General features: G+C 46.8%; 1 protein-coding gene across 1 annotated transcript in view; it reads right to left on the bottom strand.

Annotated features, from left to right (window-relative positions):
- LOC129713865 (lethal(3)malignant brain tumor-like protein 2) overlaps positions 1-12,089 on the bottom strand; it is a 48,238-nt gene that overhangs the window by 17,254 nt on the left and 18,895 nt on the right. The window contains exons 11-15 of the mRNA XM_055663219.1: positions 11,748-11,852; positions 11,086-11,233; positions 8,139-8,218; positions 5,751-5,985; positions 2,802-2,855 (exon numbers count right to left, since the gene is read on the bottom strand). Coding sequence (XP_055519194.1) covers positions 2,802-2,855; positions 5,751-5,985; positions 8,139-8,218; positions 11,086-11,233; positions 11,748-11,852 — 622 coding nt within the window. The remainder of the gene's footprint in view (positions 1-2,801; positions 2,856-5,750; positions 5,986-8,138; positions 8,219-11,085; positions 11,234-11,747; positions 11,853-12,089) is intronic.

Genomic DNA, 12,089 nt, shown 5'->3' with positions numbered 1-12,089 from the left:
CAGGCACATAGACACAGCAAGACACAGAAATATAAATTATACACAAGCTACACATAAATTGTACAAGAAAGTGAAAAGAAAAAGTGTCTAATATAAGAGCTTAGTGCAAAACTACACAGGAAAGTCCATGGTAGTGCAAGAGGTGGTCTGTTGAATTCTGTTGCTGAGGTGGGATTAGGGTTGTGCAGGTCGATTCAAGAAACCTGATAGTTATCGAGAAGTAGCCTGTGTTCTGTTTCAGACCTGTGTTCCTCTTGCCCAACAGCAACAGTGAGAAGAGGGCATGGGCTGGATGGCGAATATCCTAGATCATGGGTGGGGAACCATTTCATGTTGGAATGCCGCATTAAGTTGGCTGTAATCTATTAAGGCCGCATCCAAGAAGCTTCACCAAGACCCGGTGTGCGACCTTGCATCACCCGGCGTGGCTTTAATGGCCGCGGGACAATCGCCATCGCCAGCCGGGGGCTTTGACTTTGACTCTGACATCGGGGGGGGGAGTGCAGTGGAGAGATAAGTTTTTTTGGCCTTCCATCACAGCGATGTGATGGATGTTTATGTAAATTATGTTGTGCCTTGGGTCTATTTGTTTGTAATGTATGGCTGCAGAAACGGCATTTCGTTTGGACCTCAAGGGGCCCAAATGACAATTAAATTGAATCTTGAATCTTGAATCTTGAATCTTGAGACAAAAGTGCTGGAGAAACTCAGCTGGTGCAGCAGCATCTATGGAGCGAAGGAAATAGGTGACGTTTCGGGCCGAAACCCTTCTTCATGGGGAACTGGCACGGACGAGGAGGTCAGGCCAGCGTAGATCAACCATGATCGTATTGAAGGATTGAAGGGCCTGGTGGCCTACTCCTGCTCCCATTGTCTCGTCTCTCCCATAGAAGGCAGTGTAGGGACAACCAAATCTCACCATGAATCAACATGCTGGGACCCCAGCAGAAGGCTCCACCAACATATCTACACAGCTTCAGGATAAGGGGGAAATCCTTTAAAACCGAGATGAGGAGAACTTTTTTCACACAGAGAGTGGTGAATCTCTGGGAACTCTCTGCCACAGAGGGTAGTTGATAGATTACATTGGCTATATTTAAGAGGGAGTTAGATGTGGCCCTTGTGGCCAAGGGGATCAGAGGGTATGGAGAGAAGGCAGGTACGGGATACTGAGTTGGATGATCAGCCATGATCATGTTGAATGGTGGTGCAGGCTCGAAGGGCCAAATGGCCTACTCCTGCACCTAATTTCTATGTTTCTATGCATCAAACAAGAGGCAGCTTCTTGTACATTCAATTTAACAATCAATATGCACCGACATGAACCAGAACAATTAGCATCCAACTAGCTGCATCTGTACTGCCTTAAACTAAATTACCTGGATTTCTTGTTGTATCAGTTCATAAAACATTGGAGCAGCATTAGGCCCATTGAGTCCGTACTGCCATTTGATGGTGGCTCATGTTTTTCCCTCTCAACCATTGCTTTATAACAGCAGCCCCATTTCATGCATAACAAAGTCAATTAATTTTAATTTCTGGCCAGTTAGATCTGGGCTCTATTTAATGTAGCACTATTTACTTTGAAGAAGTTCTCCTCCTCCCTCCGAAGCTGAAGAAGGGTTTAGGCCCGAAACGTCGCCTATTTCCTTCGCTCCATAGATGCTGCCTCACCCGCTGAGTTTCTCCAGCACTTTTGTCCAGCACTATTTAACTGTTGATTAAACACAAAAACTTGTGCTATTTGGAATTTGATTGTTTCTTTGTGGCAGTCATGCACAGTGGAGTAAACCACTCAAAGAGAAATTAGAGCAAACACACAAAGTGCTGGAGTTACTCAGCAGGGCAGGCAGCATCTATGGAGGGAATCGGCAAGCGACATTTCGGGTCCGGAAAAAAATCTTTATAGAGAAATTAGAAATTGGAGCAGTCGGGACAGCAAAGGTTTCAACATTATTCTAATTTTAACACTGCCCAGTCCATCATCGGCTTTGACCTCCCTTCCATCAAGGGGATTTATCGCAGTCGCTGCCTTAAAAAGGCTGGCAGTATCATCAAGGACCCACACCATCCTGGCCACACACTCATCTCCCCGCTACCTTCAGGTATAAGGTACAGGAGCCTGACGTCTACAACATCCAGGTTCAGGAATAGCTACTTCCCCACAGCCCTCAGGCTATTAAACCTGGCTCGGACAAAACTCTGATCATTAATAGCCCATTATCTGTTATTTGCACTTTATCAGTTTATTTATTCATGTGTGTATATCTGTATATAATGGTATATGGACACACTGATCTGTTCTGTAGTCAATGCCTACTATGTTCTGTTGTGCAGAAGCAAAGCAAGAATTTCATTGTCCTATCAGGGACACATGACAATAAACTCACTTGAACTTGAACTAATGAAAGTTAGAGTCATACAGCATGGAAACTGGCCTTTCGGTCCCTGCCCACCAACATGCCCCATCTACGATGGATACAACAAAACTCTAGAGTAACTCAAGATTCAAGAGACATTTATTGTCACGTGCACCAATTGGTACAGTGAAATTTGCCACACGAATAAAAAAAACTCAACGGAACAGGCAGCATCTCTGGATAGAAGGAAAGGGTGACGTTTCAGGTCGAGATCCTTCATCAGACTGAGAGTCAGGGGAGAGGGAGACTCAGAGATAAGGAAGTACAAGGTGTGGGAGCAAGATATCAAGCCGAATCTAACCAAGGGGACAGTCAGATTCATATTTCCGGGCAACATTCAATGAAGCACAAAACTGAAAGAGGATCAGTGTGGAGACTTACGTTTCTTCTTCGACTTCTTCGACTTGTTGGTTTCTGCTGCCTGTTTTTCAGAAGCTGCGTACAAAGTAAAGAAATCTTAAATGAAAGAAGCTGTAATTAGGGTAAACAGCATATCTATCTGGGCAGGAAGGAACTGCTGGTTTAAACCAAAGATAAAGACACAAAATGCTGGAGTAACTCAGCGGGACAGGCAGCATCTCTGGCGAGTAGGGATGGGTGACGTATAGGGTCGAGACCCTTCTTCAGACGGTGTAATGGGTCTCGACCTGAAACGTCACCCATTCCTTCTCACCAGAGATGCTGCCTGTCCCACTGAGTTACTCCAGCATTGTGTGCCTAACTTGTGTCTATCTGGGCCACAGGTTGAGATCTCTAGTCTTATTGGACATCCCCATCAACGTCCTATAGAGGGAGTGCAGAGACGGTTCACCAGACTGATTCCTGGGATGTCAGGACTGTCTTATGAAGAAAGTCTGGATAGACTTGGTTTATACTCTCTAGAATTTAGAAGATTGAGAGGGGATCTTATAGAAACTTACAAAATTCTTAAGGGGTTGGACAGGCTAGATGCAGGAAGATTGTTCCCGATGTTAGGGAAGTCCAGGACAAGGGGTCACAGCTTAAGGATAAAGGGGAAATCCTTTAAAACCGAGATGAGAAGAACTTTTTTCATGCAGAGAGTGGTGAATCTCTGGAACTCTCTGCCACAGAGGGTAGTTGAGGCCAGTTCATTGGCTATATTTAAGAGGGAGTTAGATGTGGCCCTTGTGGCTAAGGGGATCAGGGGGTATGGAGAGAAGGCAGGTACGGGATACTGAGTTGGATGATCAGCCATGATCATATTGAATGGCGGTGCAGGCTCGAAGGGCCGAATGGCCTACTCCTGCACCTAATTTCTATGTTTCTATGTTTCCTCCAGACTCCACCATTCACCTGGTACACAAACATGAACCATTCACCTACACACTGGAGGACATTCACAGTGGCCCATTAACCTACAAGCATGCACATCCTTAGAATGTGGGAGGAAACCAGAGCACCTGGAGGAAACCCACACAGAGGCCAAGATCAGAAGTGAACCCGTCACTGGAGCTGCGAGGTAGATTTACTAGCTGTGCCACTGTGTAACCAGATATGTGCACATTACTTCAGCAGTGGCACTATTCTCTACCATTCTAAGTAAATTCTTTAGTTTAGTTTAGAAATACAGTGTGTAAACAGGCCCTTTGGCCCATGCTGACCAACAATCACCCAGTGCACTAGTTCTATCCAACACACTAGGGACAGTTTACACACTGGGGACAATTTACACATCTACAAATTTGCAGATGGCACAAAGCTGGGTGGCAGTGTGAACTGTGAGGAGGATGCTGTGAGAATGCAGGGTGACTTGGACAGGTTGGGGGAGTGGGCAGATGCATGGCAGATGAAGTTTAATGCGGATAAATGTAAGGTTATCCACTTTGGTAGCAAAAACAGGAAGGCAGATTACTATCTAAATGGCGTCAAGTTGGGAAAAGGGGAAGTACAATGGGATCTGGGGGTCCTTGTTCATCAGTCTATGAAAGTAAGCATGCAGGTAGAGCTGGCAGTGAAAAAAGCGAATGGCATGTTGGCCTTTATAACAAGAGTTGTCGAATATAGGAGCAAAGAGGTCCTTCTTTGCTCCTATCAGTTGTACAGAGCCCTAGTGAGACCACACCTGGAGTATTGTGCGCAGTTTTGGTCCCCTAATTTGAGGAAGGACATTCTTGCTATTGAGGGAGTGCAGTGTAGGTTTACAAGGTTAATTCCCAGGATGGCGGGACTGTCATATGCTGAGAGAATGGAACGGCTGGACTTGTATAATACACTCTGGAGTTTTGAAGGATGAGAGGCTATCTCATTGAAACATAAGATTGTTAAGGGTTTGGACAAGCTAGAGGCAGGAAACATGTTCCCGATGTTGGGGGAGTCCAGAACCAGGGGCCACAGTTTAAGAATAAGGAGTAAGGTATTTAGAACGGAGCCGAGGAAACATTTTTTCTCACAGAGAGTGGGGAGTCTGTGGAATTCTCTGCCTCAGAGGGCGGTGGAGGCAGGTTCTCTGGATGCTTTCAAGAGAGAGTTAGATAGGGCTCTTAAAAATAGCAGAGTCAGGGGATATGGGGAGAAGGCAGGAACGGGGTACTGATTAGGGATGATCAGCCATGATCACATTGAATGGCGGTGCTGGCTCGAAGGGCCGAATGGCCTACTCCTGCACCTATTGTCTATCGTCACAATTAACCTACAAACCTGTGCATCTTTGGAGTGTGGGAGGAAACCGGGGCACCTGGAGAAAACCCACGCAGTCACAGGGAGAATGTTAAACTCCGTACAGACAGCACCCGTAGTCAGGATCAAACATTCGTAGAGTACATGGATAGGTGACATTTTGGGTCGAGACCCTTCGTCAGCCTGATTGTGGTGGGGCGGGGAAAAAAGCTGGAAGAGAGGAGGGGCAGGACAAAGCCTGGGGAGTGAGTGGTGAATCTCTGGAACTCTCTGCCACAGAAGGTAGTTGAGGCCACAGTTCATTGGCTATATTTAAGAGGGAGTTAGATGTGGCCCTTGTGGCTAAGGGGATCAGGGGGTATGGAGAGAAGGCAGGTACGGGATACTGAGTTGGATGATCAGCCATGATCATATTGAATGGCGGTGCAGGCTCGAAGGGCCGAATGGCCTCCTCCTGCACCTATTTTCTATGTTTCTATAGGTGGATACAGGCCCGGGTTGTTTTTTGTTAAGACATGGTCTTATCATTCCTTCTGGCCAGAGATGCTGCCTGTCCCGCTGAGTTACTCCAGCATTTTGTGCCCATCGGCAGTTTAAACCAGCATCTGCAGTTCCTTCCTGCACAGAGATGAATGCTTATGTTTGCATGAAGAGATGGTCTCCAAAGGAGAAGCAATTTTTTTGACATCTTACCTGGTGCTACAGGCTCTTGAAGTTGATAGCCCGTAAGCTCACACCAGCCTACTGGATACACATCTGGCGATTCGCAGTCCACCCACTGATCATACTCATCGTCCCACCCATCAAAATGGATCTTCAGCAGGCGGTTCACCACACGGGTGATGGTGGCCACACAGATCAAGCGAGGCTCCATCAGGTCGACAGCCTCCAGCTTCATCCCGGGCTCAAAACCGTGATATGGAATGTCCTGAGAAATAAGGGGACAACCAGCGCATCACACCACGGGCTTGTAGCACTTGTAAAATCAGACGATATTGTTCTTCTGAAGATCAGACACAAAAGGCTGGAGTAACGTGTAACGGTGGCGCAGCGGTAGAGTCGCTGCCTTGCAGCGTTAGTGACCCGGGTTCGATCCCGACTACGGGTGCTGTCTGTACGGAGTTTGTACGTTCTCTCCACGTGGGTTTTTCGTTGTCTAAATGCATTTTGTTGTCTCTGTACTGTACACTGACAATGACAATTAAAATTGAATCTGAATCTTTTCTCTGAGATCTTTGATTTCCTCCCACACCCAAAAGACGTACAAGTTTGAAGGTTCATTAGGTTAAGTGTAAGTTGTCCCTAGTGTGTTTAGGATAGTGTTAATGTGCGGCGATCATTGGTCGGCACGGACTTGATGGACCGGCGTGCTGTTTGTCTCCAAAAAATACTCGGCTGGTCAGGCAGCATCTCTGGAGAAACGGAATAGGTGAATTTTCGGCTAAAAACCCGTCTACAGGCTGAAGGACAATAACAGTGGGCTGTAGAGGCCAAATCAATTGATGTTTTTAAGGCAGAGATTGATATTCGTGATTAGTACGGGTGTTAAGGGTTATGGGGAGAAGGCAGGAGAATGGGGTTGAGAAGGAGAGATAGATCAGCCATCATTGAATGGCGGAGTAGACTTGATGGGCCGAATGGCTTAATTCTCTCCTATCACTTAATTCATCTGTAACTTTAAGGCAGAGCATTTTCCTAACTACCGCTGCTATCTGCTCAGAAAATCAGCCCTAATTCAAGTTCAAAATTGTATTCTGCGACCAAAATACATCAGTGAAACAAGGTGCGTTGGATCTCCGGGTTTGTAACTAAGGTTGCCACAAGGTCCTATACATAATGTGGTCATTACCCAATCATCCATTTCGTGATACTTGCTGTAGTATAATTATAAATGAGCACATAGCATAACACACCCTTGTTCCTCGCTGAATAACACAAGAACTATTATAATCCACCAGAGAAGGTAGATCATAGAGTCAGCGTGAAACAGACCCATTAGCCCAACTTGCCCACACCAACCAACATGCCCCATCTACAATAGTCCCACCTGCCTGCGTTTGGCCCATATCCCTCTAAACTTGTCCTATTCATGTACCCGTCTAAATGTTTCTTGAACGTTGCAATAGTACCTGCCTCAACTACCTCCAGCAGCTCGTTCCATACACACATCATACTTTGTGTGAAAAGGTTTCCACTCAGATCCATATTAAATCTTTCCCTCCTCACCTTAAAGCTATGTCCTCTGGTTCTTGATTCTCCTACTCTGGGCAAGAGACCCTGTGAATCTACCCAATCTATTCCTCTCATGACTTTGTACACCTCGATAAGACCACCCTTCATCCTCCTGTGCTCCAAGGGATAGTATCGTAGACTGCTCAGCCTCTCTGTGTAGATCCGTCCCTAGAGTCCTGGCAACATCCTCGTAAAGATGGGGCAAATTTTATTGTTGAATCTGAAAGATAGCTCCCCTGGAGCTTTGCACTCCCTCAGGACTAGACTGCTTCAGCTTCCATTGCTATGGTCAGGTTACATGGTATAATTGATAATAATAATAATAATAATAATAATTTTATTTATAGAGCACTTTAAAAGCAAACATAGCTGCAACAAAGTGCTGTACATCACTAATCATTGACAAAAAAGTTAATACACACCAAAAATAACAATCAAAAGAAATAGTAGGAAAAGACATGTAAAATAAAGAAACATCAAAAACACCACAAACAGAAGCAAAGCCTCAGGCATGGTCAAAAGCCAGGGAGTACAAATGTGTTTTAACACTGGATTTGAAGATGGACAGTGAGGGGGCCTGTCTGATGTGCAACGGCAGGGTGTTCCAGAGTGCCGGAGCAGCAACAGAGAAGGCTCTATCCCCTCTGAGCCTCCGACTAGACCTCGGTACCTCCAGGAGCAGCTGACCAGCTGACCCGAGGGACCGGGCAGGAACGTATGGGTGGATCATTTATTCCATTATGGTTTATTGTATATTTATCGTGTTGTGGCAGCAACATGCCAATAAAGCTGCAGGAATTTAATTAATTTAAACAAAAGTCACATAAGAAAATAGTCCTCATCACTCACCCGAATAAAGAGACTAGCAGGGGCTGCCACAGTGCCAGAGTCTATTAAATATGTTTCCCAGTCAAAGTCCGTCTCGTGGCCTGGAAGCATAAAACACAAAACAGGTCATAGGCTATATACTGTATCAGTGTGCTACATTGGAACTGAGATGCTTATCTAATATGTATCTTCAGATTCAGATTCAATTTGAATTGTCATTGTCAGTGTACAGTACAGAGACAACAAAATGCATTTAGCATCTCCCCGACATAATAAGTGACCGGGGGGGGGGGGGGGTGGTGATTGGCATCACCGAGGTACGTTGTTTAGTAGAGTGACAGCCGCCGGGAAGAAGCTGTTCCTCGACCTGCTGGTTCGACAACGGAGAGACCTCTAGCGCCTCCCGGATGGTAGGAGGGTAAACAGTCCATGGTTGGGGTGAGAGTAGTCCTTGGCGATGCTGAGCGCCCTCCACAGACAGCGCTTGCTTTGGACAGACTCAATGGAGGGGAGCGAGGAACCGGTGATGCGTTGGGCAATTTTCACCACCCTCTGCAATGCCTTCCGGTCGGAGACAGAGTGCTTAGGTATTGTAATACTGTATATAGAAATGAATTTCAACGTACCTGTACATTGGTACATGTGAGAAATAAAGGCATACCAAGACTCCTAACTGAAGAAAGAACCTCTTAGCATCTACCCCCAACAAGTCCAATTCAGTCCCAAAGAACATGTGGAAAGACATTAAGGCCCAGCTACTTCAACATTGCACAATGCTATCTATAGACTGGGGGATTTCTTCATGAAGCCATGCCCAGTATTTTTCCCTCAACCAACAACTTAAATGAATTACCTCGTCATTTTTCAAGTTATTTATGCAAGTTTGCCCTCTGCAAAAAAGGTGGGCAGGTTTCTTATATCATACAAGTGAGCAAAAGCACGACATTAACTGTGAAAGAGTTTGGGATTCATTATAAAGGAATGCAAAAAGCCGCAGTTCAAATGTAAATAGTATCATCTTCCCATTAGGGGAAAACAAACAGGGACATGCTGGCCGGTGTGGGCAAGTTGGCCAAAGGGCTCGTTTCCACACTGTATCACTCTATGACTCTAAACAAATGTTATCTCCATATTTACAACAGACTGCGGTTCATAGAACATAGAAACATAGAAGCATAGAAAAATAGGTGCAGGAGTAGTCCATTCGGCCCTTCGAGCAAGCACCGCCATTCAATATGATCGTGGCTGATCATCTAAAATCAGTACCCCGTTCCTGCTTTTTCTCCCATGATTCTATGGATCAGACTGTGTACCAAGGAATCTCTTGATGGAATCTATCTCTTGATTCCTTGGTACACAGAAATGCTGGAGAAACTCAGCAGGTGCAGCAGCATCTATGGAGCGAAGGAAATAGGCAACGTTTCGTGCCGAAACGTTGCCTATTTCCTTCGCTCCATAGATGCTGCTGCACCCGCTGAGTTTTTTTCTCGGTTTCTTGGTCCTCCAAAATATTCCAAATGGAATTTATTTATTTATCTTTGTTCATTTTATTAGAAGTTAATACAGTACAAAACAGTACAGTGGAACCTAATTTTAGGTTCCAACTATGTCATACCGTAATCCATTCTATGTACAACCTCTAGTTTTATGTCCAAATGGAATTTAAACTGGAGGTGGACTTTCTCCAGCATTTTTGTACACCTTCGATCTTCCAGCATCTGCAGTTCCTTCTTCAACATCTCTCGATTCCTTTATCCCCAAGAGCTAAATCTAACTCTCTCTTGAAAACATCCAGTGAATTGGCCTCCACTGCCTTCTTCTTCTTCTTCTTGCGTGTGGCGTGCACAGCCTAAAGTTGTAGGACTTGTTCTATTTGATTGTGCATGCCAGGTTGATTGCATTCGGCGGACCATCATGTGAAGGCTGCAATCTCCCACCCCCACTGCCTTCTAAATTCCAGTGAATACAAGCCATGTACGATCCAACAATAGTCAATAGTCTATTTAATTGTCATTTGGACCCCTGGAGGTCCAAATGAAATGCCGTTTCTGCAGCCATACATTACACACAAATAGACCCCAGACACAACATAATTACATTTTACATAAACATCCATCACATAGCTGTGATGGAAGGCCAAAAAAACTTATCTCTCCACTGCACTCTCCCCCCCCCCCCGATGTCAGAGTCAAAGTCAAAGCCCCCGGCTGGCGATGGCGATTGTCCCGCGGCCATTAAAGCCACGCCGGGTGGTGCGAGGTCGCACACCGGGTCTTGGTGTTAATGACCCCGGCGTGCGCTCGCAGAGTCCCGCGGCCGTTCCAAGCCGCGCGGGGCAGTGGTGTTAGGCCCCGCTCCAGGAGCTCTTCGACCCCACAACTCGGGCGGGAGAAGTCGCCGTTGCAGGAGCCCCGAAAAGCGGTCTCCCTCCAGGGATCCACGGGCTCCCGGTGCCGCCGTCCGCAGACCCGCAGTAGCAGCCTCCGCATCAGCAGCAGCAGCGGCAGTGGCAGCGCTCCTCCACCGCTCCACCCGCTCCGGTCTCGGCCAGCTCCGCGACGGCGACGGTGAGTCGTAGCACCAGAGTCCCCGGCTTCTTCCTGTTGGAGGCCGCTCCTCGTTGCTGCGGCCCCAACGACAACTGAGACCCGACGTGAAAAGGTCGGGTCTCCAGTGCAGGGAGAGATTCAAAAGTTTCCCCCCCCCCCCTCCCACCCCACCCCCCCCCCCCCACACACACACCCCAACATAAAATAACAAAAACTACATAAAAACACAGACAAAAAAATAATAAAAACGCGGACAGGCTGCAGAGGCCGCTGCTGACCAGAGTCGCGCTGCCTACAAGGATCCACCCACACGGTCACAGGAAGAGCGTGCACTCTCCACACAGACAGCACCAGAGGTCAGGGTCTCTGGCACTAAGAGGCAGCGGCTTTACCAGCCGCGCCATCGTGCAACAACTAACCTTGTGGTAGCGTTAATGCAATTTGATTCTTCTTACAGAATCCCACAGGAAAGATGGAATTGGAGCAGGCATGGTAACAGAACCAGTCTGATCCATAGGCCGCCTCAGAGCCGTCAATGCCAATCATCAGATACCCGTCCAGTAGCACCTGCCATTCATTGGGTCAAAAATACAATGCATCACATTTCTGTGCTGGAGGCAGATAGCAATTATAACACAACACATATGATGAAAGAATGGGTCGACTGGGCTTGTACCCACTGGAATTTAGAAGGATGAGAGGGGATCTTATAGAAACATATAAAACATATAAAATTCTTAAAGGATTTGACAGGCTAGATGCAGGAAAAATGTTCCCGATGTTGGGATTAAACATGTTTCCTTCACGTTGATGTTATATTTTACAAGTTATTGACATTTTCAACTTTAATAAACGCTGCAGTCATGCTCCCAGTTGCCGGCCACGCCTGCGCGTTGGGGGAGGGTTGCCGTGGCTCGGGTCACGACGGGGATCTCTGGCGTCACAGCGGGAACCCGTCAGCCGCGCCTGGTGCAGTTGGGGGCTATGGGCGAGTGGTGGAATATTGAGGTGGGGGGGGGGGGGGGGGGGGGGACACCCAACGGGTCCGCACTTGGTCTAGTATTTTATTAAAAACGCTTACCTTTCGGACACTGGCCACGCAAATGGTGGATAAATTCAATGGATCAATGGCCTCCAGTTTCATCCCTTCCTTAAACCAACCATCGTGTGTGTAAACTGCTCGAACCTATAAATTGGAAAGAAACAAAAATCCAAGAATTGGAACATGTTGGAAACGTACTGCGAGACCACACAAAGGGCGGTGGGGGTATGGAACAAGCTGCCAGGGGAGGTAGTTGAGGCAGGGGCTATCCCAATGTTTAAGTAACAGTTAGACGGGTACATGAATCGGACAGGTTTGATAGATAGGAGGAGAGATACGGGCCAAACACAGCAGGTGGGACTAGTGTAGCTGGGACATGAT

Source organism: Leucoraja erinacea, chromosome 37 (genome assembly GCF_028641065.1).
Source record: "Leucoraja erinacea ecotype New England chromosome 37, Leri_hhj_1, whole genome shotgun sequence".
Taxonomy (NCBI): Eukaryota; Metazoa; Chordata; class Chondrichthyes; order Rajiformes; family Rajidae; genus Leucoraja; species Leucoraja erinaceus.
Note: the sequence above shows the minus strand (reverse complement) of the source record. Positions and strands in the feature narration are given on the sequence as shown.